The sequence below is a fragment of the Mytilus edulis genome, chromosome 2, assembly GCF_963676685.1.
Source record: "Mytilus edulis chromosome 2, xbMytEdul2.2, whole genome shotgun sequence".
Lineage (NCBI taxonomy): Eukaryota > Metazoa > Mollusca > Bivalvia > Mytilida > Mytilidae > Mytilus > Mytilus edulis.
Window position 1 is genome coordinate 70687113 of NC_092345.1, and position 25776 is coordinate 70712888.

The window sequence follows — 25776 nt, forward strand, 5'->3', positions numbered from 1 at the left end:
CCGATTTTTTACTGTGATTGTTCAATCCAAGATGGCGGTATACCATGAATCTACCTTAAATCGTGGGCAACCTAACCTTTAAAATATATTTAAGTTTCAATGTTGGTTTTTTTCAAACACAAGCTTAAAAATAACACCGAGCAGAGAGAAGTTTTCTCCCATTTTTTGTGCCAAACAAATATGATGTCAAGTTGGATTTTTACGGAATATTAACATGGTCGATACCATAGCTGTAATCATCTTTTATAGTTTTAAATCACTTAATTAAGGATGTTCGCTACTCTGTTCAAAAATAACAAGCTTTTTAAAAGACTTTTATGAATTGATAGTATATAAATAATGAAACTAAAAAAGTAGAAAAAAATGGAGGGTCCGTGTGCTCGTTTTAGAGATATAAGCCATTTAAAATTTGGCGGGAAATTATTCTCTCTAGATTTTCATATATTTAACATTGGCACCTTATTGTTGCTAACACTATGAAAAAATAACAAGATTTTTATAAAATTTTGAAATATGGCTTTTTAAACTTTATGTAATAAAATTATAAAAAGAAAAGTAGGGGTTAGTGGGCAAAATTTTTTAATGACAATACATGGATAAAATCAGAGGATTCCGAAAAACTGGCAAAAAGTCAAAAAATGGAGGAGCAAACATCCTTAATCACGGTTCATAATTTAGATCGTTCCAGTGGAAAGCGAAACCGCAGTCTCGAAACCACAAAGAATAACAGTGGTTAGGCTCTTCACCGTTAGTATCAATCAAATAGTATTATATGACTGATTTGGTTCTATAGTGACAATATGTTTTTTCCAATTTTGTAGATCCCTACATTATTTCATGATTTTATTTTCTACAACAGTACAAAGAATTTATAGAAACCTTATTTTGAAAAATACCAGTCGAGAGAATGTTAAATTTCGTGAGCTGTAAGGCGAGGGAAATTCATTCTCAGGACTGGTATTTTTCGCAAATACCCCTCAACAGCTCAAGAACATGTTTAATTACACCGAATGTTACAGCTTTTACATTAATGCTAGCAAGACAAATCTTTGTTTGGCTTGCTTGCTTTGCTTGTATCAATGTTTGCTCAAGCATGGAAATTAAGATAGGCGGGGCTTCAGCTTGTATACATCATACATAAATTTTATTGGACGTTATGTTTGAGGTTAAGGACACTAAATTTTAAAACATCACAGGATGACAAATATAAAGCGCAATTGTAGAAATGGAAGCCAAAAAATTGTAATTTTTCTCTCGAAGATATGCATTTTCATCATTCAGCTTGAAAGACTGTCGTCAAGTACTTTTAGTAAAACAAAATAGCTATTCGAACACACCTACTCTGATTTTGTGATTCGTTACATAGGTATTTCATTTGACCCATATATTTCATCCTTTAATACTGTGATTTTTTTATGTTATAAAGTCAACCTGTAGCTTTGCTTTATAAAAATGATAGAATCTGAAGCGAGATGATGTATCAAATATTCTTGCTTTGTACGTTTTCAAGACAAAATATTCATCTCAAACACACCCTTACATAAGAAGGTGCACTCGATTTTCTAATAAAAGGGATTAATTAAGTGGGGGGGGGGGGGGTGACTTAATTCATCCCTTTTATTTATTATGTCCATTTTTATTGAATATTGCGCACTTTGGATTAATTTTTGCTTGTAAACCTTCAAACTGATTATTCTTTGTTTATAGAGAAGGCGATAAATGCTTTCTGTGATGTTTAGTATAGTAACATTTGCATAAGTTTTCAATTTATTTAATACATAGTTAAGCAGAACAATTAGATATCAAGTCGACGACATGGTTATCTATCAAGTTGGATGAGGAAAATGCATAACCTCCGATTTTTTTTTAAATTACCACGGACGGAGAACATATCAATCTATAAGTTCAGTTATTTCTGTGTCTGCCCTTCCATTATGTGACTCAAGAAAAAAATCAAAAAATTGGTAACAATTGTATAAAAAAGAGAAAATCGAGTGCACCTTCTTATGTTAGTGTGTGTTTGAGATGAATATTTTGTCTTGAAAACATACAAAGCAAGAACATTTGATACATCATCTCGCTTCAGATTCTATTATTTTTATAAAGCAAAGCTACAGGTTGACTTTATAACATAAAAAAATCACAGTACTAAAAGATGAGGTCAAATGAAATACCTATGTAATGAATCACAAAATCAGAGTAGGTGTGTTCGAATAGCTTTTTTGTTTTACTAAAAGTACTTGACGACAGTCTTTTAAGTTGAATGATGAAAATGCAAATTTATATTTGTCATCCTGTGATGTTTTAAAATGTAGTGTCCTTAACCTAAAGCCCAATAAAATTTAAGTATGATGTATACAAGCTGAAGCCCCGCCTACCTGAATTGCCATGCTTGAGCAAACATTGATACAAGCAAAGCAAGTAAGCCAAACAAAGATTTGTCTTGCTAGCATTAATGTATAAGCTGTAATGTTCAAAAAATGTTGTAACACCATCAATAGATATAAACAATTCACCAAAGTTTCATGGACATTGGTGAAAGCCTTTTTGAGTTATTGTCCGAAGTGTTGAAAATCCCCCTTTTTTTTGAAATTTAACATTCTCTCGACTGGTATTTTTCGCAAATACCCCTCCTTAACATGATATATCTGTTTAATTACACCGAATGTTAATGTTCTAAAACGCATTGATGATCGTGACGTTACAAGCGTCCAGTCGGATAGAGTATTTTTTGGCAAATACCACGGCAGAGAGGGTAAAAAAGGCAAATCCTTCTGGCAAATACCCCGGCAGAGTTAAAAATGAACGATATTCGTTTGATAACAGTGAATTGGTGAAAAATACACTGGCTATCAACCAATCAAAACCCAGGATTGTTACATAAGGTGTAATTATTTGGCAAATACCACGGCAGAGAGGGTAAAAAAGGCGATATTCATTTGATAACAGTAAATTGGTGAAAAATACACTGGCTATCAACCAATCAAAACCCAGGATTCTTACATATATAAGGTGTAATTAAGTTTAAAATATTGTAGACAAGACAAGACTAATACAGAAGCGGTAGGTCTTTTCACCACCGAGCACCACAGAACACATTAAAATACCATCTAACACACTTAAATATATAGTTTTCATCTTTGTTTGATGAGGATGAATATGTTTATACATATATATATATACACAAATTGATACGTAATGTTAACAAAATAACCCAAAAGAACAGTCTTTTCAAAAGACCTAATCCTATGCGAAGAAAATAATATAATTAAAAATCAAAATGAAGTTGCTGAATTATTTAAAAACTTTTTTTATAAGTGTTGCCAAAGATATCGCCTCAATCAATACTATAATAGATGAACATCATTCAAGTATTAAAGTTATAAAAGAAAATAAATCAGAAAAAGAAGAACTAATTTTTAGACCAGTCAATTCTGAGTTTGTTAAAAAACAAATCAATAAATTTAACATAAAAAAGGCAACAGCAAAAGATGGAATCTCTTCAAAAATACTAAAATTATCCAAATCTAAATTATCTAATCAAATTTCTAAACTAATAAATAAATCATTTGAATCAGCTGTTTTTCCAGATAAATTAAAAGAAGCACAAGTAATACCTCTGCATAAAAAAATCAAACACTCATGATAAAGGAAACTATTGATGGATCTGACGTTTTTTTTTTAAATTTGATTCTCAACTTTATTAATAACATCACTTGTGCACATAAAAATGTGAAAAAAACATGAAAATAGGATATAATTTTACGTAATTCAATCGATTTTATTGTATTGTGTAACTTGACTGTTTTTCTTAAGGGTTAGTGGTCTTTTTGGGTGTTCCTTGGTGGTCGGCGGTGTTCGGTGGTGAAAAGACCGACCCATACCGAAGAAGACACTTTTGCTCATTATAAAAATTATATTGTATGTATCTGTGAAACTTCCACTACTTGACCGGTGTCATTTGTACTAAATTAATAAAAAAAACATATTGTTACTAAGACCAAATCAGTCATGTTAAGAACCTACTGCGACTTCTACCAAATCAGTCATGTTAAGAACCCACTGTGACTTCTACCAAATTAGTCATGTAAGAGCATGATGTTACTTTGACCAAATCAGTCATGTTAAGAACATGATGTTACTTTGACCAAATTAGTCATGTAAAAAACATATAATTACGTAGACTGATTCAGTCATGAAAAGAATGCACTGTTACTGAGACTGAATCAGTCATTTAAAGAACACACTGTTACTTAGACTGAATCAGTTATGTAAAGAACACACTGTTACTTCAACCAAATCAGTCTTTCAAAGAACACACTGTTACTTAGACTGAATCAGTCATGTTAAGAACACACTGTTACTTCAACCAAATAAGTCATTTAAAGAACACACTGTTACTTGGACTGAATCAGTTATGTAAAGAACACACTGTTACTTCAACCAAATCAGTCTTTTAAAGAACACACTGTTTCTCAGACTGAATCAGTTATGTAAAGAACACATTGTAACTTGGACAAAATCAGTCATTTAAAAAACACATGGTTACTTCAACCATATCAGTCCATTTAAAGAACACACTGTTACTTAGACTGAATCAGTTGTTTAAAGAACACACTGTTACTTAGACTGAATCAGTTGTTTAAAGAACACACTGTTACTTAGACTGAATCAGTTGTTTAAAGAACACACTGTTACTTAGACTGAATCAGTCATTTAAAGAACACATTGTTACTTGGACCAAATCGGTCATTTAAAGAACACACTGTTACTTCTACCAAATCAGTTATTTAAAGAACACACTGTTACTTTGACCAAATCTGTCATGTAAATAACACACTGTTACTTAAACCAAATCAGTCATGTTAAGAACACATTGTGACTAAGACTGAATCAGTCATGTAAAGAACACACTGTTACTTTGACCAAATCAGTCATGTAAAGAAAACATTGTTACTTACATGTAGACTGAATCAGTCATGTAAAGAACACATTGTGACTTAGACTGAATCAGTCATGCAAAGAACATGCTGTTACTTCTACCAAATCAGTCATGTAAAAACATGTTACACAACCAAATCAGTGATGTAACTAACACACTGTTATTTAGACCAAGTCACAAATCTAAAAGTTATTACATGTATTGTAATTATTATTATTATTTATATTTTCATTATTATAATCATTTAAATAAAAATAATTTCCAGTTGGTACATGTATGTCTGAAACTATAATTTTTTTTGTATTTGGATTTAATCATATTAAAGTAAGGTAACTCTTTTCATTACAAGATTGACATTTCAAAAGGAAGTGCTCTATTGCAGCATAATATACAAATTTGTTTGTTTGCCTCTCCAGGCTGTTTTAGAATAGAAACGGCTGGAAATTAAAGTCATATGCAGGCCCGTAGCCAGGAATTTCCATGGGGGGTTATTTGGACTCACAAACTCGACTTTAACAGTCACAATTCGAACAGAACGTTGACTTTAACAGTGCTTTTTTGTTTTCAAGGGGGGGGGGGGGGGGGGGGGGGTTCGTCCGAACCCCCCTGGCTACGGGTATGATATGAAACCTCAAATTCAAAAAAAAATTATGCATATGTCTTTTATGACTAAATGGATTTTTCACTTATGTACATATACTTTATTAAGAAAATTCTTTAATTTGTCCACATTTAGAAGAAGTTTACTTTGTTTTTTAATTGCTTGCTTCCAGGAAGCAATTCGCTGACATATTATCGGTATGCAAGTGACCTCAGCATAAAAATCCAGTGATCGCAATACGCATGGATCTTTCATTTAAATAAACTATTATCTCATTGTACATGTTAAACACGTGCTCAATATCCATGCTTCTTTGTTGATTGTTTACTATAAGTGGACAATCTGTAAACTACGGCTTTAGAAAACTACAATTAAGTAGCTGCCATATTTTCACACAAAATAACAGACAGAGAGAAAAGAAAATGACGATTATACATATGTTTGAGTAAAAAATGATAAAATCGTGTACAGAAGACTAAGTTTATGATATAAACATGCATTGGTTCAAAAATTGGATTAACATTATTTTTCACCAGTCACTCATTTCATATGACTTTAACTTATGTTTAGAAAATTTTGTTTTTTGTTTGTTTTTATTTACGCTTGGTTTATTCAGTAACAGGGTATGGATAGAATGATAAGAACTTTGTGGAAACAGTGGGATTCAGACAGCCCAAAGGAGAAAAAAATTGTTATTGGAGTCATAGCTGGAAGTTACCTTTCATATCGTGCTGGAAAATTACTTCACCATTATTATAAGAAGTATGAAAACAATCAGAAAATTAGAAGGAAGCAGGAAGAATGCAGAGAGTCAAAAGAGAAACTAGAGGAATTTCTAATGGAGAAAAAAGTAAGAAATAATGTTTTTTAATGTATATTTTTCAATAAAAAAAACTAATAAAGCAATCTTAAAATACAACTGAATTTTTTGATGATCTTTAATAAATAAAAAGTATAGTCATCTATTAAAGAAAGAAAATATTAAACATTTAAAGGTCAATATGCATACAGTATATTATTTTGAAAATAGACAAACATCTACATAACACTAGTATGTAAAGATAAAAACAATGCAAAATCTAGATATGTTTTTAATAGGTTGCAACTTGAACAGATCTTCTATTATCTGCACTTTTAAACCCAGTCTTTGAATATCTGGATTTTTTTTTTAATAATTATGTGGAATACAATTAAAAACAAAAATTCATCAAAATTACAAAACTTTTTTTCAGTCTGATTTGATGTTCTGTGGATTCATTTATTTTTGTGACTTCCACATATCAGGGAATGATGAAAAATTTTATTTTTGTGGATTCATTTATTTTCGTGACTTCCAAATATCAGGGAATGATGAAAGTTTTATTTTTGTTGATATTTGTATTGAGGGTTATGCCAAAGTCTGCAAACAAGCCCACAGATTTTTTCCTTTTTTTACAAATTAATTTTTGGTAAACCTATACCCTAAAATTCCATAAAGACAGGTATCCAAGAATGATAATATATATATAATAATTATACCAGGAACAATAATGAATAACACATCAATGTAATATATACAGATAAAAACTAAATAAATGAAGCATTTATAACCTAATTCGCCTTTACAGAATCTATTTAAGGACTATTGGTAATCTCATTGTTCGTACACCAAGGTGAAAATAACGTTACCTCCCTGGTTGAATTTCAATAGTTTAGCAAGTTTTTAACCTATCACAATGTTTTGGCATACTCTTTTGAAAATAAGATTTTGAAACAGCAAATTTAAGGATGAAAATCCATCTAAGGGTTTGTGAGTGACATTAGGGGGGAAAAGATATGATGTATTTAATGTAAGAAAGTCTTCGTAGGTAATGGTTATCTCAGTTATTTGGAGATATTGTATATATATGTTACAGTGAATTTGTATAATCAGAGATTATGTAGAATCACTAAACTCATAGGTGATTATATAGAATCCCTGAAAATGACCAGTGATTTTACATAATTACTGAACATTTTAATAATTATTCTACAAATTCCATGAAATTATTTTAGGGATTATCAATAATTCAAAGATCCTTTGTTTGATAAAAATTAAATATGGACAAAATCATACTTTGTTTGTTCTTTTTCTTAGAAAGTTTAAGGACAGTAAGTCAAGATTTAAATTGTGTAAAGATTCCTACCATCCACTATATTTCATACATATTGCACATCATTATTCATCAATATAGGATGTTAGCTATTGGGTATAGATAAAAAAAAAGTCTAAAATATTTGATGAACATTTTTTTTTGTGATTAAAACAAAGTAATAAAATCTAGATACATGTATATACAGTTTTTTCTAAGTACTATTTATCATTATGCATATTTCTGCGATTAGCGTCTCATTTGTATACTATTATGTTGGTCAGGTTTGGGACGACTTTTTGAACCAAGGATTTGTATGGTCTTACTAGACAAATCCTTAGTTGAACCTATTGTTCGCAAAGAATTTAATTCATGTAGACACATTTTTTTGGTTGATATGCAATCTACTTTATTTCAATTTTAATCCATCATGGTGTACTAAGATAATATGAAGAAAAAAAATCAAGTGTAAATCCACAGTTCATGTTATGTGTGGTTCAACAATGGTGAATCAGGTTATTGAACATCTGTTCTGTGTATTTTGTGTTTAAATGAACAAGAAATTCAAACTGAGAGAATTGCCGCAACTAAATGTATAGAAATACAGGCAGAACAAATGATCGGCAGTACCTGTTATGATTTTAATCTATTTCTACACGATAGCCTCTAGTTTTGGTACCTCAGATGTTTGTACTGAACACTTTATTTTTCTTCGAAGTGTAAAATCTGATTCGATATGTGAAGTACAATATTTGCTAAAATGCAGATGTTGTGGTAAAAACATATATGTGATTCAAATAGATGCGCCTGTAGAAAAGCAGGGCAAATTAGCAATAGTTGATGTCATCCAAATTAATTTGTAAAAATAGATGATTGTTTTTGAAATATTGTTCTTAACATTTAAATATAATTATTGTGCTAAATATTTAAGTATATTGTTTCTACATTTTTTAATGTATTGATGTTATCATTCTTTACTTCAGTTATTATGTATAATCTCTGACAGTTTTTCTAGTGATAATACATGATCCCTGAAAGTTTTAGTGATTATATATAATCCCTAAACTGACCAGTGATTCTACATTATCCCTGAAATTTTCAGGGTTTCAACATAATCACTGATTATACATATTCACTGTAACATATATACTTACAAGGGAGACAGATTTATATAAGTTTTTCAAAATTTGTTTCCCAATCCCATATCTAACTTTATGTAACAATGTAATATTTTATCTTGTAATTTTTCATTAATAAATACTGTTTAAACTAAACTTACATTTATAAAATTATATTGAAATTAATGTTAACTTCCAGTCACTTAAATTTTATATGATTTTATATAGATTTCCAGGGAAGCTGTACAGAGAATAGTTAGCCTTCCATTTAATGATCTTCAAACAGAATTACAATCAGGAAAGATAACTGCTGTTGAAGTATTACATGCTTATCAAATAAAGGTAATTTTTCAAAGATAATAAAAATGGGTTTAAATGACAAAATATATTTAAATCAAAATTGCTTACAAGCAATTCAAACTATAGATTCCAAAGCACAGTAAATAGATATATTTTTTACAAGATCCTCTTAGAGTAATAGACTGGTTTTTAACGCATCAGATCTGTATTTATCCTCAAAACAATGGAATGAAATTACAAAGTTGCTTAAGACAGTATCAGTCCGCAGGATAACATTGTACTATAAAAGTTTAACATCATGATATCAGTCCATATGATAAATGGTCTGGAATATTGAGAGAAAATAACATGATATAAGTCCCCATGTACTGTAAATAATGGACTGTCTAAGTAAAATAATATGATGTCATTCCCATGTAAAAAATGACTGTCATAGAAAATTAACATGATATAAGTTCCCATGCAAAAAATGAACTGTCTCCTCCAGGTGCGAGAGTTTCTTGCTGCATTAAAGACCCATTGATGGCCTTCGGCTGTTGTCTGCTCTATGGTTGGATTGTTGTCTATATAACTCATTCCCCATTTCTATTCTCAATTATATATGTCATAGTAAAATAACATGACTACAAAATATCCAGCAATAGAATTTATCATGAAAGTATCAACCAAAATTGTATTTACATTTGTGTTTTTCAGGCACTGGAAGTTGATAAACTTACAAATTGTATTACAGAAGTAATATGGGAAGCTGAGGTTAGTACCATGGAATGGATGTTTGAATTTGATGTTAATGAATTTTTGTTTTCTTATTGATGAGTTTGCATGTCCGAGTTTTTGAAACAGATGCTTGTATTTATGTTAAACAGGCAATTCAGGAACTGGTAACCATAGTATTTTATGAAGTATTGTGATATGACAAAAAGTGTTATCTGACTAATCTTAGAGATTTGAGAAGTTAAAATAAACATTGTGATGTACAGTTGTTGGCGACTTTATGCAGATCATGTATTTACCACAAAAAGAATTTAGACATATGTCTTTAGAAAACTTTGAAAAAAATTATTTTACTAACATTTATATATAATTGTATGATTAATTGTTCCATTATATTTCTTTGTAGGAAATTGCTTTAAGTAGAGATTTGAATGCCAATAAGAAGGGTCCACTGCATGGTATTCCAATAAGTTTAAAAGAAAGCTACATGATACCTGGCTATGATTGTACAGCTGGACTTGCTTTCTACTTAGATAAACCTGCTGAACAGGAGAATGTTCTTGTACAGGTAAAACAAATTCTAAACACCTTTTCTATGTTTCAGTTACAAATTATGTCTTGATTTCTTTGAATTACAAAGTATTCTTAGAAGTTTGACCTGATTGTTTTTATCTACCTGTTTAGGTGTTGAAACAGGCAGGAGCAGTACCCTTTGTCAGAACCAATATTCCACAAGGAATGATGACATACGAATGCTCTAATCCAATCCACGGGATCACAGGCAATCCACATGATCCTAATCGTATACCAGGAGGATCATCTGGAGGGGAGGCTGCATTAATTGCAGGAGGAGGATCTATATTAGGGTTTGGGAGTGATATTGGAGGTAGTCTCAGAATTCCTGCTCACATGTGTGGATGTTGCTCTCTCAAACCTACTGTTGGAAGGCTCAGGTAAATTTAACTGTACTAGTATTCACAATTTTTTGTTATATAAAACAACTTTAGATAAAAAAAAAAGTCCTAATGCATGTAAACCCAAAAATTTAAACATAAAACTATAGTGATATTTGACATATATTGAGGAATATTGCACCAAGCAGTATATTATATTGCACTACCTTGTGAGAATGTATGCAATGCAATATTGATAAAGATGCAATTTAGTTAACTCATCTAAAATCCTCAACTCTTTGGTATGAAAATAAGGTGGTTTGGTATTAACTCCAATGAAAAAATTATCCACCTAAGGAACTGATTGTTCTTGAAACAGACTGTTTTAACAGATACCAAATATTTCTTATTGTTTGAATCCATTTTTCAACTAAGGGTATGTAACTCAAATAGTAAAAATTTCGAAGTGGAATGAATGTTAATGAAATTTTTATTTTAGCAAGAAAACAAGTTAGATGACATCTATTTTTATTTTATTTTCCTAACATATACATTATAAAAAAAATACCTTCCCATATTTTATTTCCAAAGTCTATCTCTTAAATTTCTTTTTATTCATAAAAAAAAGGTTTTTGATGAATAATGTATGCAAAATTGTAGCTTGAAATATAGCACGGTCACCCATACTTAATATATTTTTGAAAAAAGCATGGTAAAAAATCTACATTTTTGCAAAGTATAAGAAAATTGTATCTGATGAAATATATGCTGATGATTCAACTTAAAGATGGATGTCATTACTTTACATATTGATTAATATTGTGTCTGTTTATGATTTTTTTTTTATTGATAATGATTTCATCCTGATTTTTCTATCCAGAATTATCTAATCTGAAAATGTATACCGTACTTTGAAAGTTGCACAAATAGAGACACAATTCAAGCTGTTTTCTGGCTGAGGTCAATAAGCTTACATGCTGATCTTTTTCTGTAAAAAAAAAAGATTTATCAATAAAATTTCTAGTTTCTGAGATATGTATATGAAGTTAATAATGATTTAAGCTTGAGTTATCTCCCTTTAGAAGATACAGACATTAAATTATTTGATTATTTAACTGAGTCCTATGATCACCTTACAATTGTACTGAGATAAAACCAATGAAATTTTGCAGTGATAAAGGGCAGAATGATTTTGGAACTGGACAGACCTTAGGTAAGTTTTTTGGAGAAAATGAATTTCTATAAAGGGATGTAAGATTAATCTTTAATAAGACAGCAACCAAACAAACCCCAAAAAACAAAAGACATTTAGAGGTCAACATACAATGTCAACAATTGATTGGTGCCTATGCAATAAATGTCAAGCTCTAATTGTTTCTAGAAAATTTACGAAAAGTCTATAACAGATCTGCCATTTACACCAAAATGTCCCTGTATAAAATGTATATGAAACAAGGATATAAAACATGAAAGTATGATATGATTGAGTTTTCAACATCTATATTACTATTAATAAAGCTCTAACATAGAAAGTTGAAAACAAAATTAAGACATTATTAACTATGGGGATGCAAATAAACATGTAGCATAAAAACCATGTGTTGATTATGTTTAAAATTTATTTTTTGGAATGGCAGGTCAAAACTTGTGAATTTGAAAGTTAAACTTTTATATGACATACCTCGTATTATTTTGTTTTCAGTAAATGCTACACCAGGACCAATGGCAGCAGAAGTAGATACCCTGGTGTCCTGTATGAAGTGTTTACTGGTACCCAAAATGTTCCATCTAGATCCAGCAGTATCGCCTGTTCTATTCAGAAATGAGGTTATCATCAAAGCATTGAAACATTGTCCTAACTGTAATAAGATGCTATACAAAAGTGTCATAATGTCCTTACTGTGAAAAGTTGTGGGAAAAGAGTTTCAATGTCCTTACTGTAATAAGATGTGTATAAAGAAAATGTCATTGTCCTAACTGTAATAAGATGTGTATAAAAAAGTTTCATTGTCTGAAATGTAAAAAGATGTGTATAAAAAAGAATCATTGTCCTAAATGTAAAAAGATGTGTATAAAACAATTTCATTGTCCTTTCTGTAAAGAGATGTGGAAAAAATTCTTTAGGGTTTTCAGTAGCACAGAATATCTTGGGACTGTCAAATAGGCCAACTCGGCTGAGTAGAGTCTGTTGAGTTTACTGGACTGACAATCGAACCCCCAAGTTTGACCTTTTGAACCTACCCGAGTTAAATTGACATCAAACCTGGGTCAGGGCTGGTTAAGTCGAGTTTCAAGATGGCGTCAAATAGTTGCAACAAAGGAAAGTGATACAAATTAACTAGCATTTTACAAAAAAAAAGGGGCAGACAAGGGGACTTTATTTATGCCTGTATTTTGGAGTCAAAGAATATTGCTCACGTATATTATTAACTGTCAGTGATGTTTATAAATAATAAGTAGAACAGATATTAAATTTTTTCTCAGAATGATTTTTTTTTATCACTATTTTTTCACTATTATTAAACAAACTATTTTTGGGATACGATTGCTTTCAAGCAATCTGTAAACTTATACCATTGACTGAGGGACATGCCCTCACGTTAACCGTTTTATTCTAAACATTAAGGAACATCTCCGATTCTTATGATTGTCTTGCTTTGAAAGGTAAAAACAAACAAAAGGAATCAACTTAAACAACTTTCCTATAATGTTCTTCTCATAATCTTCATGTTTGATATTTCCCTTGACTTATATGCGTGTTTTTAACAACACGGAAAATCAGAATTAAGCAGTATTTATATTTAGTGTTTTTATAAATTTAGAAACATGTCAGATAAAATGCGAGAGTTCTCTGAATTCCAATAAATCTATTTCTGTCACATAAGAACTGAAGTGGAGTTTTTCTTATATGTCACTGTTATGAAACTGATATTTGATATTGAACTTCAATAAAGAAATAGAGAACCATCTAGGCCGTTTAATTACATTTAATATACGTTCTTGCTCAGGGTTTATTTATGTAATTTCGCACATGCGTATAGTTTTCTTGCCTACAAGGGGTATCAGATTGAATGGTTGCTCTGGATTCCAGACTCCATTGATTATTTTGAAACGCATGGGATCCTTTCTATGTATGTCTGCTATTGAGGCTTATTGTTGTTGCATAATTTTAAATCATATGCATCATTTAAATTAAAATAAATGTAGTCCACATCGTAAAGGTGTAACTACAACACCCCTTCAGCTGAAATGAAGTCTTCCATATTATTGTTTCGAGTTGTCTCCCTTACAGAAGTAACTTCCGTCAATTCTGTTTTAAAATATGATACACGTTGAGAAAAATTAACTCGTTCTGTCGATAAACGTCGTATTATATTAAAAACCATCGCATCTAAAACCGAGGAATGTGTACGGAAAGGAGTCATGCCCATTGATCCAAAGGAAATTAAATATTTAAATAGTTAGGAGTGGGGTTCCTCCTAGAATTAACGTAGGAAAATAGGTGATAAGATACGAAGTGAAATACCTTCTCTCACTCTCAGTGACTGCTGTGGAAAGTAGACTTGGAATTGATAGTACAAAAATAAAACACAATAAGTACATTGTTCATACACTTGTATCCGATATTGACTATTTTGTAACTATTCAGATTACTTAAATTAGATTTTACATGTGCAGTTGAATTAGTTATGAAAATAATACTATCCAGCTATAGATACATGTGTCAATGAAAACAATGGCAATCGTATCCCTCAGAGCAATCTGCTCTTTGATTAAGAATACAGCATTAATAGGACTTTTCTTTTTGAAGCATAATGTATTTTATTTTTATTTTAATGTTCAGTAGAACAATTTGTTTCACTTCCCTTATGATAGTCAACTTGATTGAAGAGTTTTGATTTCGATTTGGAAAGATTGTGCACAATCGCATTAGCACTGTTCTTTTAACTCGAGCTAACCCAAGTTGGTTGAATCGAAGTAGGCCTTGCATATTAAGGAAAATTATTTTTAGTACAATGTATCAGGCATTTAAGATCAGTAATACAACCAGGCTCTTGGATTTTATTTATGTTAGCACAAAAAAAATTACAAAATACCACATATGACAAATATAAAGGTTAACAAGTTATAATCAATGAAATTATCTGAAATTTCAAAGTATTAATTTAATAATACCCATTGTAAATCAATCGCAATGCTTTTTTTAACCAATGGCTAAAACTTAACCAGTCAAAAAATATCGGATAAATTTATCCCGCGGATAGCACGTTTTATCCAATGGATAAATTTTGAGCAATAGAAATAATCCATTTGTTTAAAGTTACCCAGTGGATAAGCTGTTTAACCACTGGCTAACACTATCCAACGTTTAGAGCAACCCAGTCTAGTGGTTTTGAAAAAAAATGGCAGATAGAACAAAATTGTGCAGGAATCTTTTCATGTATAAATGACCTGATCTTACAAGACAAGGAATTCAAAGTATGTTTCTAATAATATATTGTTTTACTCATTGCAGATATATGAAGAGAAACGTAAGCTAAACATTGGGTTCTATGTAGATGATGGAAGCTTGAAATCTAATCCAGCATGTCAGAGAGCAGTCTTAGAGGTCAAGACCATGTTAGAATCACAAGGTCACACTGTAAGTAATAGAAAAATTTAACTAAAGACTATTTTACTTCAAATTTAAAATGAATTACAGATATGAAAGCAAGCCATTATCTCCAAAAATAAAAAAAAGAGATGAATAAATTGTCTTGAACAAGACACAACTGTCTGTATTCTAGTTTAATTTAGTTTAGCAATTCTGCATTTATATATTGTTACACAAATGCCATTGAACAACATATTTATCCTTATACATGTACTTGCATATTTTATAAACAGCTTCAAATTATTTTGATAATAAGCAGTTAAAGATTCTTTTTGTTTGACTCTATGCTAACCACTCAGAAAATGACAATAAAAAGCAGAAGAATGTATTTCAATCAACAAAAAATAACATCTTATTATCCAATACACATTCTAATTTGGAGGTCGTTTTCCATATATAAGTTTTGTATGTGGTCACAGGGAATTTGGAGGTCTTTATCAACACTTGAGTTTTGAATATAACTGAATGTATTTTGTTCTTATCCACATTTGAGTTTTGTATATAACTGAATCTTGAAGCCTTTTATATCAATATTTGAGATTTTTATGCACCTGAATTTGAAGAGCATTATCCACATTTATGGTTTGTAAGTAAATTTGAAGGTCCTTATCCACATTTGTGGTTTGTTATTGCAAACAAATTTTGAATGTTTATACTGTCTTAATGATTTTAGCTTAAAACATCCATTTGACCACAAAAAAGCATGCATACAAAAAAGATTATAAAAATATAAATTTGTAAACTATCATTTAAAGAGTTAAGAATATTAAAGAATGTTCTGTAGCTTGTTCAAATAAGATTATGTGTTTTGCTGTTTTAAAGAAGAAGACATGAAGTTATCTCTTTCTTTTCATGAAAATTTAAATCCAGGTTTATGGGTTTTTTTCTGTAGTTGATTCCTTTTGAACCAGTAGATATTTCCAAGATGACAGAACTGTTTATAAAAGCAACATTTGCTGATGGTGGTAAAAGTTTTGTTGACATTCTGTGAGTAATTACTGATTATTTATTGATACTGATAAAGTCTTTGTAGACATTCCGTGAGTTATTAATTTAAAATGTACTAATGGGGTTAAAGCTTTGTTGTCATTCTGTGCTTGGTGAACTACTTATTTAATGATGTAATTAAAACTATGTTGATGTTTGGCCAGTAAGTAACTTAACATAAATGATGCATTGATGTTCTATGAGTAATTGAATAGACAACTTTGAGTTCAATACATTTCCTTCAAAAACTTTGGTTTTAGTGAACATCATTTGTGCAGTTTGTGGCTTCGTCACTTTCATTCCCATGTTGAGCTAGTGGTTAGAAAACTATGATGCTATATTGCACAAATTATTCGGCAAATTGGATTCTCAAAATTGACAAGCAGCACTGCTGTCATTAGGGAATTGTGATTAAGTACCTACAGAACAAACATTATTTTTAGTTTATTCTGCACAATGACAATCACTAAGAGGCTTGATGAACGTTAGTAGTGCAGGGATACAGCCTAACAGGCGATCCCCTCTATCTGATAAATAACGTCATAGAAGCGTGCATAATTGACAAGTTTTTCAGGTAAAGGACAAACTTGAAAGTGGTCTATTAACATTAACTGATGAAACTAAAGCTATGTTGATGTTCTGTGAATAATAAACTTAACATTTACTGATACAGGATATAGTTTTGTTGATATTCTGTGAGTATAAGTCATAACCTAAAAAGCTACTGATGTAAAAGCTTTGTTGACATTCATTGAGTTATAAACTTAACATTTATTCTGATATTGGTAAAAGCATGCACATTAGAGGGGCATTAGCTGTTAAATTATTTGTCATTTATTTTATGCTTAAACATGTATCCAAATTAAGAAAAGTCAAAAGAGACAACTAACACTGCATGAACATGTTATAAAGTATCAATCAGCAATTTATGCATATTTTATAGACATCAATAAACTAATGATCCATTTGAATGACCTCTGAATACTGCTGATGAGCATGTGACCAAATATAAACTTTTCGTTTGATTTTTTGTTATAGATTAAAAATTCTTTAAAATCTTTGTTTTAAAGTTTGCATTAATATAGTTTCAAATGAGGTTAAATTATTGACTTGCAAGCAGATAAATACATCAGTGATGTTTTTTTAGCTTATTTTGACCAAACTAAACTGAGTGCTTGCTGCTTTTATGAATGTTTGCAAAAAAATAAACCCTTTTTAAATTGTTTATCTAATTCGTAGCTAATGTCTGTTTAAAGCTTTTTTGAAATTCAGTGTAAAGTGTGTAATTAACTCAATATTTACTAATGCTAGTAAAAGCTTTGGATTTATTATATGTGAGCATTAAACTTAACATTTATGAATGCTGGTAAAAGCTTTGTTTTTACATTCGGTAAGCAATAAACAGATCATTTACTAATGCAGGTAAAAGCCTTATATTTAAAATCTATATTGAGGTAGATAAGGTCCAGAAGGTACACACTATCTGGTGGAAGATTGACTGATTGAATGATTGTTTGCTTAATGTGCAGTGACAAATAACTCATGCATATTCAGAACGATGAGTAAAAACATGGAAAGTAGGTGTTAAATAATATTAGATGTTGCTAATATGGAATGTTTAAAGATATTTATCTCATTACAGGTTGCATTTCTGTAAATATAGACTGCATTTTCCCTAAGGAATACCCTTTACGGCTAAAACTGTACCACTTTTACTATGAAGTTTTGAAAATCCTAGAATGGAAAGCTCATATGAACTACTATTTTTTTCAAAGGTCAAAATATAGGGCTGTGCGGCATATTTTTAACGTTTATATGGCCCAAACTTCTACGAGTTTAAACTAATTCTAGATTTCTTTATACCTACCCCAACCTCGACTGTAGGGTTACCCCAGATTTCAATATAAACAATATTTACTTGTATATTTATGGGCTACATTCCCAAGTTATGTCTATGAGATGCAACCTATAGATCAGAACTGGGAACCATTATGTAAACAAAATTAATTATCTATAAATATTTTATATCTCCCCAAAAGAGGTGTGGTTTGAGAAACAGCTGTATTTACAAAGTGCAACCTACAGATCATCATGCATGATAGGATACTAAACTTGAGAATGGAAATGGTGTCAAAGAGACGACAAATATATCACTGATGAAGTCGAATAATCTTAAATATTTATCTCATTACAGATCAACAGACCAAGTAGATCCAACAATATCTAATACAATTATGGCATTTAAAATGCCTAAATGGTTGTATAAGATGGTGGTTATGGTTGGGAGATTACTTACTAAGGTTTGTACCAATAATGGCATTTAAAATGCCAAAATGGTTGTATAAGATAGTGGATATGATTGGGAGATTACTCACTAAGGTTTGTACCTTTATTGTGTAAAGGATTGGACAAAATGAGGCTTTGACCATTATACTGCAAACAGTCTTATAAATCAGAATTTTATTTTTATGATTTTTAGCTTGCTTAAGTGGACATTGCAATTTTGTTTTATGAAGGACTGTATCTTTCTCAGGTATTTAATTGTATGAAACTGGGATATTATTGTGAGGGCTCTCTGTGGTCCAAATGGTTGGATAGTTATGGGAAAGAAACTACTTAGTATATGCATCTATACCAATAATTGTATAAAGCCTGATATTATTGGAATTTAACTGACCAAATTAAATATCCTTTCAGGACCATATGATGACTGTATTTGGAAACAGTTTCCTTGGAGTGAAGTAAGTATATTTTGATAAAAAGGAAATATTGTCACTGAAGCATCATTACAGTATTAGAGGTTGATCAAATGTTGGGATGTTTTGATCCTTTGAGTGGTGTTGTCTAAAAAACACTAAAATGTGGCTCTGTGGCTCAATGTTTTTACTCTTAATCAAAACTCCAAGCTCCCTCTAAAAACTGATTTTATATAACTGTTTCCCAGGAAATACAGGTCAAGTTTGATTTTCACTACTGTTAAACATTACAGAGTTGTGTAAATTGACAATACATCAAAATTGAAAATTTTGTTTCTTAGGTTATAGACATTAGTTTTCTATGAGGTAAACAAATTGATATTACTATCTACCATACACATGTGTTTAAATTATCTTTTGTGAATCAAGTATTTAGAAAAATCATAGCAATTTGGAATCAAAATGGATTTTAGAAGAAGGCTTTAGTCTGATTTGGAAACTATTTATAAATTAATCAGAAGAACCTCTTCAGTCAGGTCAAAGTATAAAGACTAGTATTACTGTTGTAACTCACACATATATGTACTAAAGGGTTTAAACATATTTGATTTTCTGTCAAGTGAGTTGTGAACAGAGTATCTGTTTAGTTATGTCAACTTTTTACTGATTATTATTTATTTTATTTCGTTTTTGTATTACAGATCAATAACAGAGTACTGGGACTTAGCTTTAGAGATTGAGGTAGGCATATGTCACATTCTTATTTATTATTTCGTACTGTTTTATTCCATCATTGTTAATTGTAATCTTTTGGGATTTTCCCCCCAAAAAATAAATATATTTAATACTGATTATTACAAACCTTTATGATGGTCGGGATGGGAGTTCCTCCATTCTGTTTTCTTTTATTTTTGGGGTATTTTTTCTGTATTCTGTATATTTTTGGCCAATTATTCTCCATTCTTTATATTTTAGCATTCTTTTATTCTCTATTCTTTATTTTTCTTATACCTATTTTTTTATATTTTTAATTTGTTTTCTTGAATATGATATTATATAGTATCCGGTAGTATAGAGCCTAAAACCATGTACTTTTATATTTAAACAGGAATATAAAACAGAATTTCTTAAGAAATGGAGAGACAATAAGTTAGATGCTATGATTTGTCCAGGGTTTGCTTACACAGCTATCCCACACGGCACAGTACAGTATTTAACAAGTGAGTTTACCCATATTTCACTTAGTGTAGTGCAGAATTGTACCAGTAGGTTCACACCTATTTCCTATGGTACAGTGTAGAATTGTACCAGTTACTTTACACTTATTCCACACAGTATAGTGAAGTATTTATCTAGTAAGTTCACACTTATTTCACACCATCCAATGCAGAACTGTACCAGTAAGTTCATTCCAATTCTCATGGTACAGTGTTAAATTGTACTAGTTACTTTACAGGTATTCAACATGGTATAGTGTACTGTAGTATTTATCCAGTAAGTTTACACTTACACACAATATATAGTGCAGTAATGTAACAGTTACTTTACACTTATTTCACACCATATAGTCCACTAATGTAATGTAACATTAAGTTTACAGCTATTCCACATCTAGTACAGTGTAGAATTCCAATTAAGTTAACATTTATTTCATGCAGTTATGAACCAGTAAATTTACACTTTTTAGTACAGAATAGTTGAAGTAGGTTTACAGCATTTCCTTTCACTTGCATATACTGAAAGTAAACATTTCAATCTTGTCTTGAACTATAAATCATGTAAAATTTCTTGAATATGATATTATATAGTAATATGTACCGACAAAATCAATCAAAGTGATTTCTATTGGAGTAAATGCATTAATTTTGCTAACTCTGTCATAAAAAGAAGACATATATACATTCTAATTTCTATTTTAGGTGGAGTGACTTATACTATCTTATATAACTTGTTGAACTATCCTGCTGGGACTTTAAAAGTTACAAATGTGAAGCAACAAGACATTGATAACTTTAAAGACTATCCTTCAAATACATACACGGAAAAGCTAGTTAAAGAGGTGAGCTGTTACAAAATACAAAAAAAACCCAGAGCTATTAAAGATAAGTGGTATTGGTACCAATATTCCAATGGTTAAAATGTTTTGTATACTGTTATTTGTCTTTTGGTCTTTTTCTTTTTTTGCCATGGTCTTATTGGTGCATTTTGGACTAATGACTTTGAAACATCTGTTATATTGATGTTTTTAGAATAAGAATAGCCATTGGTAGTTGCTTTTTAAAATATGTATAACAGTCCAGAATTCCCTAAGTTTCATTGGGACATAAGTTGATGTTTAAAAAGATGAATTTAATTTCATTTTGGTAAAATAATGAACAAAGATCCACAAAAGTCAAATCTATGCTCACCAGTATTCTGGTAATTAAGAATCCTAACGGATACCAATTTATATAGTAAAAAGTATTGAATTCAGAGAAAAATTCAAAACAAAAAGTCCCTTATCAAATTGGCAAAATCAAAAGCTCAAATAATCAAATGAATGGACTACAACTGTCATATTCCTGACTTGGTACAGGCATTTTCTTATGTAAAAAGTGGTGGATGGTAAAGTATCTTTTTGGCTGATAATTCACATCATATCCTGCGTTACCAAAACAAACCAAATAATGAATATAAAAGGCAGGCTATAGGTACCAAAGTGGTAAGGTCAGTTTTTTTAGTTACAATGAGCATTAGGCGTATCTTATATTATTTTCAGAATGATTGCACAAGGTGCACATGTCAGTCATAAAGGTCCACCTGAACTTGACCTCATTTTCATGGTCCATTGGTCAATGGTTTTTTTCATGATAAGATCTATTTCTAAGATACTATAATCATTAAGTTAGATATATGTGTTGTATGGAATGACTGTAAGTTGTACATATTCATCTGGCCAGGGTTAATATGACTGTGACCTCATTTCTATGGTGTATGGAACAATTGTGATTTTGGGTCTCTTCTGATGTGAAGTCTTTTGCATCATATTTACCAGATGTGATGTCACAGATTGCTACGAAAAATTTAAATGTCAGTTATGATTTTGCTATATTGTTTATTTTCAGAACTGTAAGGACTCTGTAGGTTTACCTGTTGGTGTACAGTTTGTAGGTTTGCCATATCAAGAAGAATTGGTGTTAAGATTGATGAAAGATGTGGAAACTAGTCTAAAAATGGGAAATCCTTGATTGACCAGACTTTTTTAGTTGATTCTAAGAATATTTGCTCAAATTGCTACCAAATACTGTTCAGGGAACCATACAAGGAAGATGGCGTACAAGTTATGGAACTGTTTGTGAAATATGGACTTATTTCTTTAACCTTTACCTTTTGGAAGGTTCCTTGCACTTATTTCTTAGACTGCAGAAGAAATGTTATTTATACTTATGCTTCTTTCATACGTATATTTAATTAGAATTGTGTTCTTATTGAATGAATTCGCTAATTTGATTTACACCCTCTACTTTTTTTTAATTCGAATTTTAGATTGGCTACTTCACATTATCCAATTTGCATTAGAAATGCGTTTTCATTAATACTAATTAATTCATTCATTTTGATTTTAAATTTAACTGTGGTGTTGACACTTTCTAAATTGTAATTCAAATTAAATCATAATATTATTAAGTTAATTGATAATGTGAATAAGAAGCTAACGTCGTTCCGACAGTAAGGCGAATATTATGCGTATTGCAATTTGTATAAGAATTATGTTTGGACATAAACCATTTGGATGCAAATTAAACAAATTCGAATTAGTTAATTTGAATTGAATTAGAATAACATGTGATAGCATAATAAATATACACTAATTTATAAGTCCTGTGTTTTATTACAGTATTTATTTAGAAGACTTTTTGCTTTTGGCAATAGCCTTTAAAAATATTTTACCAAATTGCAGTTTGAATTCAACTCTTCAAATTTATCAATTGGTAAAACAGTTAAGCTCATTGCTAAGGAGAGGTTGTTAGTTTGAAGCAAAAGTGGTGAATTAAGAATATCAATTACAATTCCTTATCTGTCATTCAAATTTTCAAGATTTATGTTTTCAAACATGTATCAATTTATGAAGTCAAATAGAGGTATTTTAATGGTAGTAATTTTCCACTTGCTATATAATTGTCAAGTCTTAAATTTTCACACTTTTCCTTTTAAAATGTTTTCTATATTCCTATGAAACAGACATCAAGTTATTTTAAAACATGTAACATACATGTGTCATAAGTAAAAATGTGTTGTCAATAAAATTCAATCGAAGATAATCTGATAGACTGATATATATGAATTATTTATTTTCACACAAATAAGTGATTGGACTCTTAATCTCCCTTTAATACTTCAAGAAAACATATTCTAGAAACGCAATATGATTCTTTGAAGGGTTTAAATATTGATTTAAACACAACTCACATTTTAAAAGTGATATTTGAAAATTTAATACTGGACATTATTATAGCAATTACAAAATTACTATCTTACCTTTTATAAGATTTTACAATTGATATACATTTTTAGAAAAACATCAATAAGGTAATAATGAAAGATGAAGAATTGACATTATTTAGGTGTGATAGAGAATAAAGATCAAATTTAGGTGTGACAGTACATTTTTAAAACACTGCACTTGCTTCAAAACCTACAACTGGAATTTTATGTGACTGCCATACAAGGAAAAGGTTTAGCTAGCTATAAAACCATATTTAATCAACCATTTTCTACATATGAATCTGCCTTTAGCAAGTCAGGAATCTCCGTTTGAATTTTCCTCAGAGTTTAGTATTTTTGATATTTTACTTTTTGCTACCCATAAGTTATTCTATTTTACCAGTTGATCAGTTGGAAAGATGAATTCAAACTGCAATTTTGGTAAAACTGCTGACAATCAATATTAATAAAGGATAAGCACTGTAACTGATGTAAAAAGCATCCTTCCTGAAATGTTTAAATGGTACATATCAAATGTAATGTTGTGTTATTAGTATCGATTATTTTGATTCATTTTAGAGTTACATAAAATTGAAACAAGATGAATATATATTTAATAATTAAATCTTTCTTTAAAAGTAGAAATATATATTCAGTAATTAAATCTTTCTTTAAAAGTAGAAATATATAATTATAATGATCTGGTTACCTTTATTAATAATTAATGTAGGCAGAATAATACTGGCAAGCAATGATTACCTTTAAAATTATTTGGGAAATAGCATACTATGTTGCTAAATCTGAATTTAAGATTAAGAACTATTTAATGACATGTGTAAAAATTCAGACATTTATTTTTGATATATAACGGATTTCACTTTTCTTCTGCATCTATCTCCAGATAGACATACTGTATAAATTTGATATGTATTGTTATAGAAATATTACTCATTTTGACATCTATTGTTGGTGATTTTTATACTATTGTTGATTTTAATGTAAAATCTATAATAATTGTTTTAGTGCCATAAAAAAGTCCAAAAATATTGTGATTTATTTACGCAATGAATTTTACATTAAATATAAATTGTATTGAGAATATTATGTTATTATTCCCCTCCCCACAACTGAAGAATTTGGTCTCTTAGTTGGTTTATTCCAACCACCAGAAATAATGGCCTCTTTGTTGTTTAAAATTCCTACCACTGAACTAGTGGTGTCTGTTGGTTAATTTATATCACTGAACTAATGGTCTCTTTGTTGTTAATTCCTCCAACCTGAACTAATGGTCTCATTGTTGGTTAATTCCTCCCACCTTACTTAATGGTCTCTTTGTTGTTAATTCCAACTACCTAAACTAATGGTCTCTTTGTTGTTAATTCCTCCCACCTGAACTAATGGTCTCATTGTTGGTTAATTCCTCCCACTTTACTTAATGGTCTCTTTGTTGTTAATTCCAACCACCTAAACTAATGGTCTCTTTGTTGTTAATTCCTCCCACCTGAACTAATGGTCTCATTGTTGGTTAATTCCTCCCACCTTACTTAATGGTCTCTTTGTTGTTAATTCCAACCACCTAAACTAATGGTCTCTTTGTAATTAATTCCTCCCACCTGAACTAATGGTCTCATTGTTGGTTAATTCCTCCCACCTTACTTAATGGTCTCTTTGTTGTTAATTCCAACCACCTAAACTAATGGTCTCTTTGTTGTTAATTCCTTCCACCTGAACTAATGGTCTCATTGTGGGTTAATTCCTCCCACCTTACTTAATGGTCTCTTTGTTGTTAATTCCAACCACCTAAACTAATGGTCTCTTTGTTGTTAATTCCTCCCACCTGAACTAATGGTCTCATTGTTGGTTAATTCCTCCCACCTTACTTAATAGTCTCTTTGTTGTTAATTCCAACCACCTAAACTAATGGTCTCTTTGTTGTTAATTCCTCCCACCTGAAAATAATGGTAACTTTGTTGGTTAATTCCTCCCACCTGAACTAATGGTCTCTTTGTTGTTTAATTCCTCCCACCTTACTTAATGGTCTCTTTGTTGTTAATTCCAACCACCTAAACTAATGGTCTCTTTGTTGTTAATTCCTCCCACCTGAAAAAAATGGTCTCTTTGTTGGTTAATTCCTCCCACCTGAACTAATGGTCTCTTTGTTGGTTAATTCCTCCCACATGAACTAATGGTCTCTTTTTGATTTAATTCCTCCCACCTGAACTAATGGTCTCTTTGTTATTAATTCCTCCAACCTGAACTAATGGTCTCATTGTTGTTAATTCCTCCCACCTTACTT

At 30.5% G+C, this 25776-nt stretch overlaps 1 protein-coding gene across 2 annotated transcripts; it reads left to right on the forward strand.

The window, feature by feature from the left end:
• The first annotated feature begins 655 nt into the window (after positions 1-655).
• LOC139512817 (fatty-acid amide hydrolase 1-like) lies at positions 656-24572 on the forward strand. 2 transcript variants are annotated; one of them, XM_071300743.1, is made up of 16 exons: positions 656-747; positions 6160-6393; positions 9001-9114; positions 9769-9825; positions 10193-10354; positions 10471-10739; positions 11852-11892; positions 12382-12506; positions 15196-15321; positions 16226-16320; positions 18515-18620; positions 19018-19061; positions 19718-19757; positions 20125-20236; positions 20936-21075; positions 22121-24572. In XM_071300743.1, exons 2-16 carry the CDS (start codon positions 6169-6171, stop codon positions 22241-22243), a joined length of 1779 nt encoding a protein of 592 aa, XP_071156844.1. In that variant the 5' UTR covers positions 656-747; positions 6160-6168; the 3' UTR covers positions 22244-24572. The 2 variants fall into 2 exon arrangements, with proteins under 2 accessions (XP_071156844.1, XP_071156845.1); XM_071300744.1 differs by having other exon boundaries at positions 714-732.
• The last annotated feature ends 1204 nt before the right edge of the window (positions 24573-25776 follow it).

Bases quoted from the DNA above. Each gene is read 5' to 3' on its own strand.
- LOC139512817 (XM_071300743.1), top strand. From the start codon at position 6,169: ATGGATAGAATGATAAGAACTTTGTGGAAACAGTGGGATTCAGACAGC. The intron at 9,115-9,768 runs GTAATTTTTCAA...TGTGTTTTTCAG, and splicing joins TACATGCTTATCAAATAAAG to GCACTGGAAGTTGATAAACT. The intron at 19,758-20,124 runs GTAGGCATATGT...ATATTTAAACAG, and splicing joins ACTTAGCTTTAGAGATTGAG to GAATATAAAACAGAATTTCT.